Source organism: Dermacentor silvarum, chromosome 1 (assembly GCF_013339745.2).
Source record: "Dermacentor silvarum isolate Dsil-2018 chromosome 1, BIME_Dsil_1.4, whole genome shotgun sequence".
Taxonomy (NCBI): Eukaryota; Metazoa; Arthropoda; class Arachnida; order Ixodida; family Ixodidae; genus Dermacentor; species Dermacentor silvarum.
In genome coordinates, this window is record NC_051154.1 from 311,416,008 (window position 1) to 311,437,592 (window position 21,585).

Consider the following 21,585-nt stretch of genomic DNA (forward strand, 5'->3'; position numbering starts at 1 on the left):
GTTCTTCCAGCTTTCTGGTACACTTGAAGTTGTGAGGCATTGCGTATAAAGGGCCGCAAGCTTTTCAAGCATGATATCTCCTGCATCTTTCATTAAATCTACTGTTATTCCATCTTCTCCAGCTGCTTTTCCCCTGGTCATGTCTTTCAAGGCCCTTCTCACTTCATCGCTAGTTATAGAAGGAGCTTCTGTATCCGGTTCGTCACAATTTCGAATGAAAGTAGCTTGGCTGTTTTGGGAACTGTACAGGTCAGTATAGAATTCTTCCGCTGCTTTTACTATGTCATCTAAATTGCTGATGATGTTTCCATGCTTATCTTTCAGTGCATACATCTTGCCTTGTAATATGCCAAGCTTTCTTCTTACTGATTTCATGCTGCGTCCATATTTTACGGCTTCCTCAATCTTTCCCACGTTATAATTTCGAATATCCCTTACTTTCTTTTTGTTGATCAGTTTTGACAGTTCAGCGAATTCTATCTGATCTCTTGAGTTGGAAACTTTCATGTTTTGTCGTTTCTTTACTAGGTCCTTTGTTTCTTGGGAGAGCTTACCTCCTGGTTGCCTTGGTGCCTTACCTCCCACTTCAATTCCTGCTTCTGAGATCAGCCTAGTTACGGTTTCATTCATTATCTTCATGTTATCGTCGTCTTCCTGTTCTAAAGCTGCATATTTGTTTGCAAGCACCAGCCTGAATTGGTCTGCTTTCACCCTTACTGCATTTAGGTTGGCCTGTTTCCTCTTGACTAATTCACTCTTTCTCTCTTCAAATTGAGGGAAATGCTAGACCTCACTAACCTATGGTGACTGCACAATACCTTACCTAACACTTCTACCTAACACTTCTACGCCCATGACTACAGTATATTGAGTTTGCACCTTTCTCATTGCTAATTCGACCTCTTCATAAAACTGTTCTATTCCTTCATCATCGTGACTGGAATTTGGGGCGTAGGCTTGTACTACCTTCATTTTGTACCTCCTATTCAGCTTTATTACGACGGCTGCTAACCTATCACTAATGCTGTAGAATTCATCAATGTTTCCCGCTATGTTGTTATGAACTAGAAATCTTACCCCAGATTCTCTCTTATCTGGAAGACCTCTGTAGCAGAGGACGTGGCCGTTAGTCAGCCCTGTGTAAGCCTCACCAGTTCTTCTAACCTTACTAAGGCCAATAATGTCCCAGGCAATGCCTGATAATTCCTCAAATTGTCCTGCTGAGGTAGCCTCACTCGAGAGGGTGCGCGTATTGAACGTAGCCAGGTTCCATTTCCAATGGCATATAGCACGAAACATTGCGTATGTCTATGGCCCAAAAGGAATAATAAATGACCTTTTCGGCATTGAAAATAATTGGTATTCCGATAACTATAACCTATCATGTGGATCACAGGGAACTGCTCTCTTACGCACCGTTCTGTTTACCAGCGCTTGAGCTTGTTGATGGAACGCTGCAAGTCTCTGATTTTGCTCAACGTTTGACGCTACGTGTGAGTAGGCGCACATAACTCAATCTATTTAAATATCCAGGTACCTCACAGGTTCCCACCGGAAGATTAACTGAACGAGCATTTACCATATGCCGCTCTACCATTGCCGCTACCGTATCCGCCAGCTACCAGTTCGTTTGCATGCATCACGCCACGCGTACAACTGGCACAGCTTAGCGATCATGCGCCAACCAGACTTGTACCGGCGACCGTCGCGGCAACCAGTAACATTGGCAGCAACGGTATACAGCAATATACAGCGCTATGCTAAACGTTTGTAACAACCTTAAAATTTCAATTTCCGTTCCCATCCAGAGAAGAGCGTTGGAGGAAATCTCTACAGGAGTGTAACACATTACCGGCGATTCCATGAAGCGCTGTGAAACTAAAGGGTAAACAAGAAACGAAGCAGCAATTCACAACAGCGTGGAAACACGTAGATATCCTGGCGATATTTCTTTAACCAGAGAAACAGAAACAAGGAAGGGTGGTTAAAAGGGGCGTGCTGTACGTGCGTATGTGTACACCTCTGCAAAATTCACCGATTAAAGAAATGTCAGTCCGTAGCATGACTGGGCATGCGTCGCAGTTTCTACTGGCGACCTTTAAACGGTGCCGCATCTGGCTTCATAGTGCAAGTTTTTTTTTTTGAATGTTAAAAGATATGGGCCAGGAGAAAATTCGTCCGTTAATGATAACTTTAAAGCACAACATGATTACGTATCATGAATTATATGAATAAATGACCCTGCTGCTAGTGATCCACAAATAACCCTCTATCGAATTAAATATGCAACATTTCTCGCATTATTCATCACAATCGCAAGGTTTAAATTAGACTGTCACGCGGTTTCTGAAAATCTGTCTTAGATGCGCGCTCGAAGTAGATAGCAAAGTCGCTAACTACCAAAGTCATTCACTCATGCTTACCAATTGAGCGTATTGAAAACTGTGTGCATGATGGGTATTTCTGTCGGCAGAGATTGAATGGCTCAAAATGTGTAAGCAGAGCCCCCCCTCCCCCAATAATAAAGAAAAGAAAGGGGTCCTCTCGGACGGAAGCGATCTTCATTAGTGTTGCAGAATGGGCGCCCCCATCCCATTCCAATTCCATTCCGGGTGTGATATGGCGATTTATTAGACAATGATGTCTCATGCAATCGAGGCAGTCCACGAACGCTGATGGCGTGCACAGCGACAGACGCAAGAGCACTTCTTCCTCTTCCTCACTACAATGGCCCCCGGGAGAGAAGATGAGCCATCCTGGCGACCTACGGCGTAGGTAGGATCAGGGAGTCATAGTATGGCTTAAGTCGCCTGACATGAACCGTGTCACGTCCGCGATGTCTAAGGTCGTGTGATGGCGTCACAGGCTCGAAAACGTAGTTGACAGCCGAGGCATGGTCGATGACGCGGTAGGGGCCATCATAGCGTGCAAGAAGTTTGGTTGAAAGGCCAGGGCTGTGAGGTGGTACCCACAACCAAACAAGGTAACCAGTCGGAAAATGTAGTGTAGGCACGTTACTGTCATTACGCAGCTTTTGGTGACCTTGGGCGGTGGTCGTAAGGGTACGGGCGAGCTGCCTACAATCCTCTGCGTATTTGGCGGCTTCAGATACTGGCGTGCATTCAGAAGCGTCGGGTCGGTATGGGAGCTGTGTGTCCATTGTACACGAGGGCTCGCGCCCATATAGCAGAAAGGATGGCGAAAAGCCAGAGGTAGCTTGTATGGCCGTATTATAGGCATACGTTACGAACGGCAAAACATTGTGCCACTTACTGTGGTCCGAAGCAATGTACATAGTCAACATGTCACCGAGTGTGCGGTTGAACCTCTCTGTCAAGCCGTTCGTTTGCGGGTGGTAGGCGGTAGACTTGCGGAGAACGATGCTGCATGCAGCGAGAAGGGCTTGGATTGCTTCGGACAGGAACACATGCCCCCGGTCACTGAGCAGTTCGCGTGGGGCTCCATGTCGAAGAACGAAGTTCCGCAAGATGAAGAAGGCAACGTCACTTGCAGAAGCCGCCGGAAGTGCGGCAGTCTCGGCGTAGCGCGTCAAGTGGTCAACACCTACAATTATCCATCCGTTACCAGAGGAACTGCAGGGAAGTGGTCCGTATAGGCCTATGCCGACGCGATCAAATGGCCGGGCCGGGCAGTGGAGCGGCTGTAACTCGCCAGGAGGGTGCTGTTGAATTTTACGCCTTTGGCACGCCGTGCAAGCACGTACGTACTGGTGCACGAAGTGTTACATGCCGTGCCAGTAGAAACGCTGCCTCAGCCGAGTGTACGTTTTCAGACCGCCGGCGTGACCATGATGAGGAGCGGCATGGAAATAAGCGCTTATGTCAGCACGCATGTGTCGTGGTATCACAAGCAGCCATTTGCATCCATCAGGCAAATAATTTCTGCGGTAAAGGACGTTGTCGCGGACAGCAAAGTGAACGGCTTGGCGACGAAGTGTTCGAGAAGAGGGTGTGACGGATGGATCATGGAGGAAAGTCAGCATAGTTGAAAGCAGGGGATCGTTACGCTGCTCGGCCGGCATATCAGCGACGTTGATGGTCGACATGGATGCGAAGGGCGTTGACACTCAAGCCACATCGGTAGGTATCGGTGATCGGGAAAGTGCATCGGCGTCAGAGTGCTTTCTGCCCGATCGGTAGACAACGCGGATGTCATATTCTTGTAAGCGAAGTGCCCAGCGGCCGAGGCGACCAGACGGATCTTTCAACGAGGACAGCCAGCAAAGGGTGTGGTGGTCAGTAACAATGTCAAAAGGGCGAAATTTGACGAGAGCCCAAATAATGGCCAAGCACTCTTTCTCTGTGACAGAGTAGTTGGCTTCTGCCTTCTTTAAAGTGCGGCTCGTATATGCGACGACGTACTCGTCGTAGCCGTCTTTCCGTTGCGCTAGTACTACACCAAGTCCGATGCCACTGGCGTCCGTGTGTAGTTCTGTGGGCGCTGTGGGATCGTAGTGTCGAAGAATGGGCGGGGAAGTAAGTAGCCGACGTAGTTGCTTGAAGGCTTCGTCACACGAAGTTGACCACGCCGAGATGCCGCTGCAAGCGGTAAGCAAGTTGGTCAGTGGTGCGATGATAGTGGCAAAATTGCGCACAAAACGCCGAAAGTAACAGCAAAGCCCTATAAAGCTGCGGAGTGCTTTAAGGCTAGTGGGCATCGGAAACTCTGCGACCACGCGAAGCTTGGCTGGGTCAGGAAGTACACCATCCTTCGAAACAACGTGTCCCAATATTGTTAACTTGCGGGCAGCAAAACGGCACTTTTTGATGTTGAGTTGTAGGCCGACAGAGGTGAGGCAAGTCAGTATCTCATGCAAGCAAACGAGGTGCGTCAGGAAATCGGGCGAAAACACGACAATATCATCAAGGTAGCACAGACATGTTTTTCGCTTGTAGTTACGAAGGATAGTGTCCATCATACGCTCGAAAGTAGCGGGCGCGTTGCAGAGCCCGAATGGCATTACGGTAAATTCATACAAGCCGTCGGGCGTGACGAAAGCGGTCTTCTCACAGTCGTCTTCAGCCATCGGCACTGGCCAATAGCCGGAGCGCAGATCTAGAGATGAGAAGTACTCCGCGCCTTGTAGTGAGTCGAGGGCTTCATCTATCCGAGGCAGCGGATAGACATCTTTACGAGTTACCTTATTGAGCTGACGGTAATTCACACAGAAGCGTATTGAGCCGTCCTTCTTGCGTACTAATACTACAAGAGACGCCCAAGGACTGTGGGAAGGCCGAATGACGCCACGATGCAGCATATCGTCCACTTGCTCGGTAATTATCTGTCGCTCCGCTGCCGACACGCGGTATGGTCGCTGGCGTAATGGTGGATGGGAACAAGTGTGGATGCTGTGAGTGACGGTCGCCGTACGCCCCAGGGATGGTTGGTCGCAATCAAACGACGAGCGAAAATTCTGAAGAAGCGCGAGGACTTGCTGGCGGTACGGAGGTGGCAGAGCGGCGTCCAAGGTAGATTCAATAACGTCTGACGACGACGGCGGCGACAATGATGATGATGATGAGCAGAGCAATGGAGAAGTGAGGGCGTCGAGCTCATAACAGGCCGCGTCGTCATAAGTATCGATAATGTGAAGCGGGAAAAGCGCCACTTGCCGAATTAGAACTTGCCGCAATTCCATTCCTTTCAATTCCTCGTAATAAAAAAACTTAGCCCATTCCCACTCCGGGAATGGCCAGGCAGTTCAATTCCATTCCGGTAATTCCTCAACGTTGGAAAGACATCTTGATAGTTTTATAGAGTTACCGATTAACGCACCATAAAGCTTATGTCATCAGCCGCGTTAAGAACTGCAAAAATACGCAAAACACGTTACCAAGGTCGAGGGAAAGTAGCTTGGTGACATACCTGGTACCGTACAATCACCCTACTAATTACCATAGCGGCAGTCCTCCCGCTAAATGGTCAGCATGTTTTAACGGCTTGCGATGTTTTAATATTGTTCAAGCTTAAATGTTTTAATGCTAAAATGACGACATACCGTATTTTTATGCTGAGAAAAGTAGTGTTCATGGAGACCTTATATTATGGGGTCGTCAAGAGCAGCTTTTTGATGGGCAGGCACAGAGCTGCAGCCAGTGATGAAGGCTGACGTTATCTTCGGCTGGCTTACATGGCCTTTCTTTTGTTGCGTGTACTCAAGTTCGTCCTTTATTTTAGGTGCCGAATCAAATCAGATGAAACTCCGACTACAGCATTTATAGTTTCGGAGCAAAGCTTGCAACATGCAGCTTGTTTGTTTTCTTCACGGGTAACTTCAAAAGATTGTTTCCAATGTGCCATGTTGGTGGACTTACTGCCTGCGTGAGCCACTGGGCGCCGGAGCCAGTGTCGCAGTACGTTATGGAAGCGTTTTTTATTTGGAATAGAAGGCTGGAAAGGAGGGTGGGCGTGGTAGCATAGCAAGTCGAGGGGGATGATTCGAAGCATTGTCTAGCATTCACAGTATGAGCGAACTACTAAATAAAACGTTGGGCTTCTCTAGCCGCAAGCGCGGCGGCGGCACCATCCCGACCTCCCCTCCCTCCTCCTCCCACCCCTTCTCCCACCCTAGAACAGAGCGAACGTGGGTTTTGTTCAGCGCGAATCATCGCGTCGGGGCTCGGAGAGGCGCCGCCGTGGCCGCAGTTAATTACTTGGGCTCACCTGTTTCGGCTGGCTTGCCGAAACCTATATCTCTCACATCGTACCAGGGCAAGCTCTACGAGAGAGTCGTCCAGACGCGTCTCCAACACTACATAGAAGATAACGACCTTTTTCATTGCTCCATGATTGGCTTCCGGTCGCGCCTGTCGACACAAGACGCCTTCCTTCTCCTGAAGGAGGAGGTACACTGTAACATCCCGAGGGGTGGCGAACACATCATTATGGCGATGGATCTGAAAAGCGCGTTTGATAACGTGTCTCACGAGGCAATCCTCTCCGAGCTCAGCTATCTCAACTGCGGCGAGAGCACCTTCCAATATGTCAAGACTTTTCTGTCCAACCAAACGGAAACAATAGGAATGGGCGACACGAGATCGGACCCTCAAGACATGCCCAACAAGGCCAAGCCACAGGGATCGATCATCTCACGGCTCCTATTCAACGTCGCCATGATCGGCGTCACAAGGGCTCGGCAGCAGGTCGCGAACATCGGATACACCCTGTATGCGGACAACATTACGATCTGGACAAACACCGGCTCTCTAGCTGAGAAGGAAGACACACTCCAAGCGGCAGCAATCTGCGTTGAAACAGAGGCCATTAGATGCGGACTCCACTGCTCCCCCGACAAATCCGAAGTGATCGGCATACAGGGACACCACTACAAATCGCCAGGCAACTTGAACATTCTCCTACACGGGGTCCCAATCTGGAAAGTACCACTCATCCGGATCATGGGCCTCTGGCTGCAGAGCGACGGAAAGGCCAACCACACACTCCAACTGCTCAAGACTACAACACAGCAGATCTCTAAGATGATCCGCCGGGTGGCGAGAAACAAAAAGGCATGCGGGAGGAAGACATGATCCGTCTGGTGCAGGCAGTGGTCATCAGCCGCCTCTCCTACGGGCTCCCCTACCTCACCCTGCTCCGAGCAGACTTCAACAAAGCCAATGCGATGATACGCGTAGCCTACAAGAACGCCCTTGGTCTCCCACCGTACACATCCTACATCAGCTTGGAAGTTTTGGGACTACGTAACACGTTCGAGGAAATTCAGGAGGCGGTCCTCCTGTCCCAGAGAGAACGCCTCCTGTCCACAGCGACAGGCCGACACATCCTCAAGCGCTTCGGCTACCCGGCGGACCTTGACGCCATACAGTCGACCACAAACATTCCGACATCGTACCGGGCCAGAGTACGCGTGGCCCCGCTCCCCAAAAAAACATGTATCATTCCCACAACGAAGGCAGAAGAAACGCCCGAGTGGTCTATATTAAACACACAGTGGGACGGAGCCCGAGGATGGTGTACGTGGACGCCACCCTGTATCAGGATACATTGAACGCAGCAGCAGACGTGGTGGTGGACTCTTCTTACGCAGAAGTCTCTGGCATCTCTATCCTGCACTGTACCGTCACAGAAGCGGAAGCTGCGGAGATCTCGCTGGCCGTTCAATACGGGGACGTGACCAACCGAGAACTCCAAGTAATAAACGACTCCCAAGCGGCGTGTCGGCTCCTACTTGCAGGAAGAATACCTCAAAAATTTGCTACATTCACGAATAATTCATTGGCTACAAATTCATCGCTCAAACACCAGATCACGTGGGCCCCGGGGCACTCGGGGCTGGAGGGTAACGAGGCCGCTGACAGGCTAGCTCGGGGTCACACAAGCCGAGCGGCCACAATCCTTCATCCCACGACCACCCTCCCCGTACCCGCGGCTTACGGCCCACGACTTCAGTACCTGCGCAAACAACGTCAGCTTTACCCACCACCACACAAGGGGCTAAACGCACAGGAAGCGCGGGACTGGAGACAGTTGCAGACCAACGCCTTCCCTAACTTGCACAAATACTGCATTATCTTCTCAGAGCACTACAAAGATGCATGCCCATGGTGCACCGAACGGCCTACCACCTACCACGTCACGTGGGGGTGTACGGGCCCCAAACCACCAGACATACAAACACAATAACCGGAGGAGTAGCGGGAGGTCACTCTGTCCAGCCCCAACCTAGTGACCTAGCGCGGACTGGTAATCCAGACGAGAGTGGCAGTCAAGGCCACTGGGGTCTTGAAATGAAGACTCACTCGATGTGCATTTTTCTCCGTATTTATTTTTTCTGTGTGCATAAACGTTTTCGGCTACTACTACTACTACTCAAAAGTGTATTCTCTCTCTGTATGGAGGGAGACGGCGCAGAGATCATCGTGTACAACTGTGTGCGGCGCTGACCTGCAGACCTTTGCCGACAGAGTATCGGAAAAATGCGTCTGTTGTCTAGACAGGGGGGACAGTATTTCAAAAGGGTTGGGGGGGGGGGGGTACGAGGTGAGATGGCGCGCAAGCTGGTATGCGAAAGCTTGCAGTGAACACAAGCATCGCGCCAGCGTCAATACGTATCACAACTTAGAGAAGCGCTTTTTCAAATAGGTATTCGAGTCGCCGACGGCGCCAGAAGCAAAAACAAAGAAGTGAAGGGAGTGGAGAGTGAAGGGTGGAGAGACAGCGCAGGTGCCCGGGGCTAAGGTGCCGCCGAGGTACACAAAAATCACAAGGCGTAATAGTGGGGGGGGGGGGGGGAGAGGAAGTATGCCACTACCGTAGTTCCGCACGACGGATACCAACGCATAAAGCCGCAGTTTCGCGAAGAATCAAGACAAACTTCGGAGAAACTCAGTCTGTAAGGACAGAATTGTGGTAGGTCCGTTGCTTTTAAATGTACCGTACTTGTAATCAGCGAAGCCATTTTAAAAATACTGCTTTACTGTCAAATTCGAGGTTCTCACTTACTAATGTTTGAACGCGGGCTGGGTGGTTCTTCGGCATATTTTGACAAAAAACAGCGCGTAGACGAAAAAGCACTCTATTTCCAGAAAAACTAGTAATTCCATTCCCATTCCATTCCCATTCCATTCCGGGCAAAAGGCACTTAATTCCATTCCCATTCTATTCCTCCAAGCGTTGTCGCCATTCCATTCCCATTCCATTCCGGGGTCGCGAAAATGTGGAATGATTCCGGAGTCATTCCAATTCCGGAGTGGTAACTCCGCAACACTGATCTTAATTGAGCAATGCAATTACCGTTTTGTCAGTGCAATGCAGCCACATGTTACGATGGGGCGCGTTACGCATGTCCGTCACGCGGTATCGTTGGTATAAAAGCTGGTATAAGAGATTACATGGCAATCATGTAATCATAGTAAAGAATACCGGATGTTTTATGATAATGTTAAGCGCCAATGCCGTATAGCACTAATTTACTTCATCTGCTGGATTAGCCGAAGAGGCGAAAAGTTCTTACGTTGAAAATCAAAATGGATAATTGACTAATTAACAAAAGCTCATTAATCACATTTCTAACTCATTAGATTAGCGAACATATTGCAATACACGAACTGAAGCGAGTGATTGCACAAGGCACATACACTTGGAACAAATTTTGAAGTTACTCCCAGTTTTGAGATACGCGCTGTCAAACTTATAGTAAAATGCACTGTTGTTCCGCTTACCTTTTTAACAATACGCATTTTTATGTATTGAAGAAAAAGAGTTACTGGAATACGAATCCATTTCATCGCAAACATTGGGAACGCACATCACTACATTGGTGCCATCCTCAGAACTCGTTTAAAGTGGATATGACATTCTAAGTCACCGGCTACAGCTTGTAAATTGCAAAGTGTGCCGTAAAGTTATTCGTTTAAAATGTAATTAAAAATGGTGAATAATCAAATATTTATTTTTATTTCTCGCGCAAATAATGTCCGCCTCAGAGTAATTGAGCTCAAGACGTAGAATTATGCAACATGCCACGAGGGAGTTTAAAAAATTCAGGTAAGGACTTAAAAAAAGCATGCCGTATATTAGGTACGAGAGCTCCCACGCCGGTACGGCACTAATAACACGCGTTTCTACCGCAGCGTGCAGGCTCGTCGTTAGCAGAGTTCAAGGCGCCGAAAGAAGCCACTGTATGCCACTCTATATTGTCAGTTGCAGCAGACCTGCAACTGACCATACTACGAGGTCGGCTAGAGTGCGCAGGATGAAATCCTTTCTGCAGCGGCCGCATTTAAATGGCGGTGAACTGCAAAAATGCCCGTGTGCTGTGCATTGGGTGCACGTTAGAGAGCCACAGGTGGTCAAAATTAATCCGAAGTCCCGCACTAAGGCCTACCTCATAATCATGTCGTGGTTCTGGCACGTAAAACCCCATATTTTCATAAATTTTTATTATCAGTTCGTCTAAAGTTTCGTTTTCAGCCCACAAGATTTAGCATATTTCGAATCATGACTTGCTGTACGAACGCCGATGCGAATTAAGTTAGGCCATCCACATGTAGTGGATGGCCTTTGTTCACATTAGGGGTCCAATGGATGGCGCCAAAGAAAATTATGCGCAAAGCGGCGTGTTCCTGAGTCTGCATCCATGAGCAATATTTCAGTTGTGCCGACCAGCAGTCAATATATTCGAAGTGTGAGTGTCTGTAGCACGACCAAATGCGCAGTGCACCGTCACATCACCGTCACCAAACGAAAACGAGAAGAACTAAACAGGTGTGTCACACGCAACCAGTACTATACGAATTGAAACAAAACACGTTGGCATAACAGCAAGTGCGCGATTTAGCGCGAGAACAAAGGAGAATCAGATTCGAGGCAGGAATATTTTTGAACGGCGCTGCCGCGCCACCGAGGTATTGAATAACAATAAACATACAACTCAAATTATTTCGGCTGCACAAGTTTGCCTGATCGCGTTCGTGATCGCCAGCAATGAGCGCATGGTGGGCCACTGCATGGAAGAGCTCGCAGCGTAGTTATATATCGCCAAACGAGCGACACTAGTTGAAGCCCTTAAGTTTCGGCATGCGTACAGCAACCGCTGTGATAAGCCTGTCATGAGTAATTGACCCTCTTTAACGTTTAAAAATTAAATTATGGGATTTTACGTGCCAAAACCACAATCTGATTAGGAGGCACGCCATAGTGGAGGACTTCGGAATAATTTGGACCACCTAGGGTTCCTTAACGTGCACCTAAATCTAAGTACATAGGCGTTTTCGCATTTCGGCCCCATCAAATCTCCTTAATCTCTCTGTACAGTGACACTAATTTTCCCGAACGCATTCCATGGACCATGGACGACTGTACTATAATTAGGAATTAAATTTGTCTGTGTAGCACTATATCTCGCAGGCGTGTCAGGATCACCAAGAAAAACACGATAACGCAAGAAATAGTAATTCACAATGTGGAAAAAGCATTGTTTTATCTGCAAAATTACATGTCTCAACGTTTAATTTGACACCATGGCAAGCTCGCAAAACACCTTTAGAGCGCGTCGCGCAAACGTGATATGCCCATACAAAGGACATTTCGGGGTAACAATTCTCAGAAATAAGGCACCTTCATGCGGTACTCACTTTTTTGTCGGCGAAACACAGGCATCGACGAGGCAGGGTCCGCTTGCCCAGTCAAAGAAGCGACGCCGCGTACTCCGAGGGCACGGTGTAAGAATATTACACCGTGTCCGGGGCTCAGCAAAGGTTGTTGCTAAACGCATTGAAAACACAAAATAGAGAGCTACTCTGCCAGTGTTCTAAACTAAAGGCGCAAACCAACTTGCCTTAACTTGAAGAAAAAACAGCCCAAAAGAGACGAGTACGAAAAGAAGACAGGTACAAGAGCTTCAAGTTAGCGCCTGTCTGTTGTACCTGTCTTCTATTCGTCCTCGTCCGTTTTGCGCTGTTTTTTCTTCAAGTATATTACACCAACTCGCCCACATCAAGCTCCTGTTGCCTTAACTTGCCCGAGCAACCGGCGCCGCTTCCCGCCCTGAAAGATGCGAAAGGGTGAAAGATTGGAAGGGCAGTTTAGAAAAAAAACGGCAGAGCCAGGGCGAGCTCACGCAATCAACGCACTGCCCTCTCTCAAGGCATTCGGCCTCGTGATAGTTGGATGCGTCGGGAGAGAGAGAGAATGTGTGTTTATGAAGAGGAAGAGGCGCTATGCAGCCAGGGCCGCCGAGCATGGGGGAAGGTAGAAAATTCCAATTTCTTCCTCCTTCCATGCGTTCTAGTTGTCTGGCCTTTACCATGGAGAAAAGAAATTCCGGAAACTTGCTCGAGTACCACGACCGCTCTGAAATGCACAACGCTTTCTGCGTTAGCTCGGTAGCTCCCGTATAGATACACGGGAATGGTGAAATCGTTTTTCTCGGCAATCGCTATACCGATTTCGATTATGGTTGTTGCAGTTAATATAAAATGTAAAATCAAGTAAGTGCTGGAAGCAGATGTTCATTTAATGCCGGCACTGTCTTTCGAAAGTCTCGAAAATTGCTAAGTATGAACTTAGTGAACAACTCAGTGATATAGCAATACTGTGTCACAGAATTGCAATGCTATGCCTACCCCCCCCCCCCCCCCCATGCATCTGCTGTATACGGCTGTACGGAGCTGCTGACCAACCGTGCTCAGTCATGGTAACTGCAAAATCGGTCTTGGTGTAGAGTTGAGAATTTGTTCACTTCGCGCTTCTATTTATTGTGAAAAGTATTCCAAGCAAACATACAAGGCAAGGTCATTCAAAACATTTCAAATACGTGGCAAATAAACTTGCAGTATTAAAATTTCTGGAAACGCTTACTATATTATGTCATGCACTTCTAAGATCGCCGTGCTGTGGTTGCAAATACTTGGGCAAAACGATCATGTTTAGATGAAATGCATCATATGCTACTCTCCCCCTAAAGTGCACATGAATATTTATAGCACCCATTTTAGATTTATCGTTTGAGCGTACATAGGTATTTAATTTGAAAGAGCAATAGAATGAATGATTCAGTCTCACAACTTCTTAGTATACGACGGTGAAAAGCGTAATAAACTTGGAATTGATCAACAGCCTGCAGAAAGCCGGACAGGTAGAAACCCGAGTTACTGCGCGCGATCTTCTGGCACAAAAAAGTCATATTTTCAGAATAGAGCCATACGAAGTAAGCATAGTACTTTTATCGGCCGTATAGACTTGTAAACGTTCGCTTGCTAACTAAATTAACAAGCACAGCGTCAGCGCGAACAGCAAACATGAACACATCACACTCGATGACCGTGGACACTCCCTGGCAAAACGCCGGCGTGAGGAAACACGGCAGCAGCAGCGGGCGAAGTGACCTTCGTGCGGTTTTTCTATCGCTTCAACGTAAACTGAGCGCCAAGAACACTGTAAGAGACTGTAGTGTCACGCCCGCAGGTGTGCTGCGCAAAGAGAATGGACACGAGACACCATATGCAAATACACAATCAAAACATACATTGAGAAATGAATAATCAAAGTACAGGCAAGAATAATGACATAAAGAAAGCTGACAGTACACAGAAAAATCTAACATCTAATGTGACAGAACAGGACATTGTCCATTCAGAAACAATCATATTTTAGCAGAGGGCTCACAGGTTACACGTCCATCCTCTGACGCGATGCGGCGATGTCAGTTCCTCAGTTGAGTTTGGCGCTGTGGTATTGGTGTAGGCAGCGGCTTGGTTGCTCATTATTATTGTCGGCGGCGGTATCGACCGGCAGAGTTGGCGATGACGGCGCCTGGCCTCGCGCCAAGTTGCGAGCCGTCGTCGTTCTTGTGGGCCTCTTAGCGCCCGCCCGATCCGAAGTTATGCGCGTCTCTCCTCCAACTGCCATTGTCAGACCCGCGGTCATCCGACACCGGGCCGGGGTGCGGTGTTCCCTTCTTTCGCCTGTTTCTCCTCCAGACGCCCTGTGCCGAAGCACCTTTGTTTTACAGAGGTTTGGATGTCTGGAGACGGTCTTGGAAATTCCGTCGGGTCGTCCGATGCCACTGTCTGGCTGCTGCATTGCGGGGCAGCATTTGGTGTCCTAAGACACCAAATTAAGAGGAAAAAATGGAGCTGGGCAGGCCGTGTAATCCGTAGGATGGATAATCGGTGGATTATTAGAGTTACACAACGGATACCAAGAGAAGGAAAGCGCAGCCGAGGACGGCAGAAAACTAGATGGGGTGATAAAATTAGCAAATTTGCCGTCGAAAGTTGGAATCAGCTAGCGCAAGACAGTGGTAATTGGAGATCGGAGGGAGAGGCCTTCGTCCTACAGTGGACATAAATATAGGCTGATGATGATGATGATTTGGAGTCTTGCGGAGAAGTACTCCAGTCACCACAAACACAAAGCACGCACAAGGCTACGAGCCGCTGACGCACCTACGATGTGCCGCCACCGCTCTCTCAAGATGCGGCCGCGCGACCGCGCGCAGCCACCCCATACGCAGTTGCAGCCGAAGTAACATGGCGCCGTTGGGTTCCTCGCTCTCACGTTGGGTGCCTCGCGCGCAGCGAAAGACGGCGCACTTCATCGCCGCTTTCCTCCCTTTGGCGCGGGCGAGATTGAGTCACGTTCGTCCGTTCCCCTCGCACGCTTTCATTCGCACATACAGAGCCGGGCGCGCGGCGACGGTGTATATGGCCTCGAACTTTATACGGAAGCTCACGGCGACGGCAACGGCAGAAATTCGCCTAGAGTGTCCAAATAATTGCTATCACAATAAAATATATCATTGGACTCGACTATACATCTCTCTGAAAATCGCGCTCACACTAAATTTGCGCCGCTGCTCAGCGTAGGCACCCGTTTTCTGTTACCCGCCGTGGTAGCATAGTGGCTATAGCATCGCGCTCTTGAGCTCGAGATCGCGGGTACGATAGGAGCGAAACGCTCGTGTGCTTATATTGATGCGTACGCTAAAGATTGCAGGTGGCCAAAATTTCACCGGAGTCTCCACCTACGGTCTGCTTCATAGTTCTGGCATGTAAACCCCTTGGATTTAATTTGAACGTTTGCTGTTTTCTCAATTAACGTGGTTAAAGGCCTTAGGTGTTCTTCGTATGCTCACCCCCTTCTAGCGCTATTTTTTGTAGCGTTAGCTACACTGGCCTAGCCAAGCCCGTTTCGCGCGGCACATCAAGAGCCGTGCTGCGCATGCGCAAGGATCAGTGATGTCACACGGCTTGCGCACCGGAGCCACCGGAGCCGGCACCTCTCGCGCACTCCGCCGCCGCCGCGCGCGGCTCACCGGCGCCGGTCTGCGCATTCCAGAGGAGTGACGTCGTAGCCGTGGTAGACGCACTGGCGCCGGCGCGCGCTCGCTGTGCAGTCACCGTCTGACACTGTGCTGGAGCCTCTGCGCTTCTGACTGGCGTTTGCCAGTGTGGTATAGCCATGAAGAAGGAGGGCGCAAATGCTGCTCAACAGCGCAGAAGAACGGAGAAGCTTGACTCATCGGATCCCGAAGTAGTTGCCTGGCAATTAGCGGTTGAGCGTAGGAGGAATGAACAGAAGAAGGCTATATACATGTGCCACATAATACGTACACCGCGTGTGTGTCATTGGAGCAGCAGTAAGCATGACAATCAAGCTAATCCTTGACAATCTAGACAACCAGGAAAGCTAAGAATAATCAGCTGAACCTTTGCTAACGCTACGTATATCCTGGCATAGCTGAGCTAAGCCACTGCAACTTTTTACGTTTGCGTCATGTTTTTTTTTCTTCGCGAAACCCTTCCATGTATCTTTAACGTTGTCTGTTTCTCAATTAACGTGGTTAAAGGCCTTCGGTCTGTATGTATGCTCACTTCAGTCTAGTGCTGTGTTTTATGTTTGCTTCAAGATTTCTTTCTTCGTGAAATACGTATAGACGCTACGACTGGACATATAGTGCAACGACACATGTGCAGCTAATGAAAATGTGCACCTTTCAGCAGGATAGTAAAACGACAGACCAAAGGAAAGGCAGTACATGTACATGTACGTGCAGGCTGTGTGGCCAGTTCGGGTGCCAGATATCAACAACCGTATAAAGCAGAGGAAAGGAGCTAAATATTGATTTCATACATATATATTGATAAGTGTCCGCGCATATGTCTTCTAGACGCTTTTACAAAACGTTTTCTAGCTGTCTTAGCAAAATATAAGCTGAAAACAACTTGACAAGGCGCCTTCTAGGCGTCTTTCGCAGGACGTCCTCCAGACGCACATAAAAAGAGGTTTTTAGCCGCATTGAATAGTTGTAGACGTTCTAGTTTTTCTAGTTTATTTTGGCCGGTCCAAGGCGGCGACAAGACGACTTGTGTTCAGTGGGGAGCAAGCAAGCGTACGTGTGCCTGCGCGCGTAGGTGCATGTGTGTACACGATTGTATAAAAGTGTATACGGAAATAGAGCATGTAATGGGCGCACACTTACGTTGTCTCCTTCAAGGTGAAATTTGTTGACGTAGAGCTTGGTAGGGTACTTGGGTGAGAGGGTGATGATCTCCCAGATGCAGTTCATGTTGGGCGGGTACTCGTTCGGAAACGATGGACTCGTGATTTTCCCGCTTAATGCCTCGATCCTGCCTCCGCATGGGTCTGCGGAGAGCACACATACACGTTTGAGTTAGTGAAGGGACGCAATAGTGGACAAGGTAACCTATTGCAAAACCCAGTGCCACTGAGACCCAGTTTCCAGTCATATGACGGATTATGGGCCCAATGTCACACTGGATGATGCGGCGATGTACTAGTGGTACATACTTGGTGGCGCTGGGCACTGGTGATCGAAAAATACGTAGTGCCTGCCTACTGTACATAAAACTTTAAATAAAAAACCGAGTAGGAGCATTTTAGCGCAATAAAAATGAGAAAAAATTATCAGAAAAAAAGTTGGCACCAACGGTATTCGAACGTTTCATTTATAGATTACAATCATTGCAGGCATTTGGGCTTGTTGGTGTAACATGTTTGCAGATTTTCTTCTTGTAGCGCAAAAAACACACGGACGTAGAAGAACAAAGACACACACAGGCGCTAATGTCGAAGTTAGCGCCTGTGTGTGTCTTTGTTCATCTTCTACGTCCGTGTGTTGTTTGCGCTACAAGAAGAAAATCTGCAAACATATAGATTACAAGTTCAGTACTCTACCATACGCCACGGCAACATTTCTTGGCTGTTTGTAAATTGGCAGCAAAATATTCCATAGAAAGCAAAGCACCACAGAAATTAACGTTGACTTCAAAATAACACACTCAAAAATCAGACAAGCAAATGCAGGCGTCCAGTAAAAATATCCATTCTTGAGTAGCCATTCTTGAGCGGCAGACACACTGCTAACGTAAGCCGCAGATTCCCGAAAGAACGACCAAATGCTGTACGGTGATTGAGCATATTTTACTGCGCCAAATGCTATGCAGGCCAAGTATTATTATTTGGTGGTTCACAGAGATTTCTGAAAAAAGGGAGCGAATTATGTATGGTGCGACATCTAAACCTTTTTTTTTATATTCTCTGAAGAATGTCCCGGAAGAACACAGTGTCCCTACAATCTATAAAATAGCTATCAAACCTTTCGGCACGCGGACACAAACGAAAGTTTGTATCCGCCGTACGAAACAGACGGTTTTTTTCAATTAAGTTCTGATAGGAAGTGCTGCCGATTTTAACCTAAAGAAAAATGTTTTTACACTTGGAGCAATAATCATTAGGTGGACGCGCTCAAGTACATCTAAATAATTGCACATATGTAAGGTGGACAATAAATGGGAACTGGAAATAGTGTGTCTACAAGTGCTGGATAAATTTCTTTGGGCAGTGTAAATACAAGGCAGGCTGATGCTAGCCTTTATACAGTAAAACATATCAATAACCTCCTTCAAGAAGCCCTAAAGAGCTCCACGTAGCCGTTGGATGTACAAACGGCTCCTTGGTGGCTACGCCACGTCGGAAGCTGGGGGGCAGCGGATAATTTACCATGTCAACCGGCAGAAGGAGATTTTGTTGGTGTTTATATTTCACCCACCGGCATGGTAGATGCGATTTCTCTCCGCAACTAAAACTTAAACCTCCATCAGACAGAAAAAAAATGTATGAATGGAATAAAGTGCCGTCAAGTGCCACAAGACTAATTTTCCTTTAGGATTAGTACTTTAACTTCGAAAAAAAACTCAAATGAACCGCTGATTCGGGATACTGCACGGGCTGTTGCTGCCGATTTCGATAGCCGCTCCTCCTTCGCACCAGAGAAATGCAGCATCGTCTCAGGCTAACAATTCGTAGCACTATATCTCAGTCAGAGAGGCGTCGATGTATGCGGCTGATGGCCTTCGGCGACAGCGCATATACGTATGATAACATTTGGTTGCAGCGCGATAAGACACCGAGAAGACATTTGTTTATCGCCTTCTACTGTGCCTTTTCGCACTGCAAGTAGTATGTTACCACACCAACTTGCCCAACTATCGATCCTGCTGCGTATATGTATGCTTCATACGCATTGCATCGTTGCTCACCGCTTCATGTGAGAACACCAGAGATACGAGGGAAAACAAAACTGTGGCTCCAATCCACGCTGTGAAGGTGGTTGGACAGCGAAGCTGTGAATAACACCCACAACAAATATCCATTGTGACGTCACTTGAATTCACACACGTGGCTCTACAAAGAGTGAAACCAGAGACAAGTGAAATGTACATAACCACTCCCTTTACTACTTTACAGCGACATCATATTCACGCTGTTCTGGCGTCTTACTTTCCGGGCTACCCATGGTAGCCTGGAATGAACTAAATGAGTTTCTAGACCGTGGTGACGTCACTACGTGATTTATATGCTTTTCGGTACTTTTCCACTCGGAGTAGGCTACGTAACCGTAAACTTTACTGGGAAACACACGCAGGAGAAGGAACGCTGTAAACGACACCCACAACGTTTACCCAACGATTACCCATTACCCGCCGTGGTTGCTCAGTGGCTATGGTGTTGGGCTGCTGAGCACGAGGTCGCGGGATTGAATCCCGGCAACGGCGACCGCATTTCGATGGGGGTGAAATGCGAAAACACCCGTGTACTTAGATTTAGGTGCACGTTAAAGAACCCCTGGTGGTCCATATTTCCGGAGTCCCCCACTACGGCGTGCCTCATAATCAGATCGTGGTTTTGGCACGTAAAACCCCATAATTTAATTTTTTTAACAATTACCCATTGTGCCGCCACTTTAATTCACACGCGTGGCTCTACAAAGAGTGAAACCAGAGACACTGGTTTCAGGAGGGTTTTGAATGACGTCCACCCCTTTTGAAGCAGCTGTAAACCTTATCTTAACCGAGACGCGTCGGAGGGCGTTCCCAATATTGTTCACACGCACGTTATCTATCATGTGGTTTTGATGCTTGTTTTGTAGTTTTTCTTTTGAAAACAAGTGCTGAGCTGTATGTTGTATGCCTGATTTCAAAGGCAGATATGATGTTTGTATTCAATTTTTAGCCAGGCCTTTTTTGCTTACGCCGACAAGAAAATTTCCTTGACTGGTAGAGGTATACAGCTTCGCTGGAAAACGGCTTCTTTAGGATTACTGACACCAGCGCTACACTGTAGAGTGATTTTCCCCTCATCAGACTAGCTTATTCTAGAGCCCAGGGGCACCGATTGCGTATACACGTGCGAAGCTGTGTTACGTATGACGTATTATAGCTAAAAACCAAACGCAAGGGTTATGGGACGGCTGACAAGACCCACTATACGATGATGGGTCAACGTGCGAGGCCAACGTCTGTTCACGGTGTCTGCAATGCACGAATCTGTGATAGGGGTAACAGCCATTAGAGACGAGGTCTGCTAATTGCTGCAAGGGGTCAACGTCCGACCGTGAGAACGGCATTTACCGCTGCTTCCCGATTACCTCATCATTGCATGTCATGTGAGCGCGAAGGTGAGTCATATGTGAGCGCAAGTCCAGCGGGATGATGCGACATCGTGGGCGGGATGATGCGAACAGCTCGACCATGCCGAATGACCATTGATAGCATGACCTGCTTCCCTAGCGAGTGATCTAGAGAAGTCGGAGGGCTTTTAAAAAACGTCCTCTATATGTGTGGTTTGCTAATGATTTAAGCTGCTCCGAGGAGAAGGATGTAGCTGCGTGCTACGATGTACTGCGCTCTGTACTTCGGCCAGTACGAGTATGCCTTTCTATGTAAAGAAGTTTCCCTTAATTATCCCATGCAACTAAACGCCCTGTTCTATTCCTCCCGACCTCGTATTACTCACCAAGCAAGTTGCTCTCGCCAAGAAAGTTCGGAAGACAGCGTGGACCAGCTTCGTCTCCATGCTGGTCTCAGAAAATCTGTTGGTACGGCAAATATACAGGAGGCGGTACGATGACCAAGCGCCCCGTTTTGTTCTTTCAGGCCCTGTTCCTAGTTGCTGGAGTACCATCGCCAATACCACTTGGATTCAACTAGCCGGAGCATGCAGGGACGCAGAAGTTGGATTTTTTTCAGCAGATACTCAAGCAATTTCGAATTTTTCCGCGCGCGGCGTCACTGTCGCGGATGCAACGTCGTCAACGTGGCCAGTTATAAAACGACAACAGCGAAGGATTTCATCAGTGGGCTCGGCAAATCTACAGGATGTGGCACGACGACGAAGCGCCTCGTTTTCTTCTTTCATGTTGGTTACACCTGTTCCTACAGACACTATGACATATGAATTGTTATTTTGCCGAGCCCACGTACGTTGTTAGCTATTGCATACGAATGTCTTCATGTGTGTAAATTGTTGTTGTGTGGTGACGTAGAGGAAAACCCGGGTCCCAACACTTCTGACATGTTGGACATGTCAATAGCAGATCAGCTCGGTATTCGACAAGATCTTGCAGAAGTGAATTAAAAGCTTGCCGAGACTGAAAAAACCGTCACCGATTTCGGCGAACGGATGATAAAGCTTGAAACGGATCTAAAGGATATAGTCAAAAAATGGGAAAAATTTATGACCTGAGGGACCGAGTAGAAAGGCTTCAAGAATTCTTTCGGCTGCAGCGCACTGAGATTA

General features: G+C 48.1%; 1 protein-coding gene across 3 annotated transcripts in view; it reads right to left on the reverse strand.

Moving 5' to 3' along the window:
- The window catches only part of LOC119437297 (uncharacterized), a 296,143-nt gene that overhangs the window by 223,008 nt on the left and 51,550 nt on the right, over nt 1-21,585 (reverse strand). For 2 of the 3 annotated variants that reach the window (XM_049660417.1, XM_049660416.1), the window contains exon 2: nt 16,963-17,130. In XM_049660417.1, coding sequence (XP_049516374.1) covers nt 16,963-17,130 — 168 coding nt within the window. The remainder of the gene's footprint in view (nt 1-16,962; nt 17,131-21,585) is intronic. The other variant, XM_037704354.2, reaches the window with a different exon arrangement.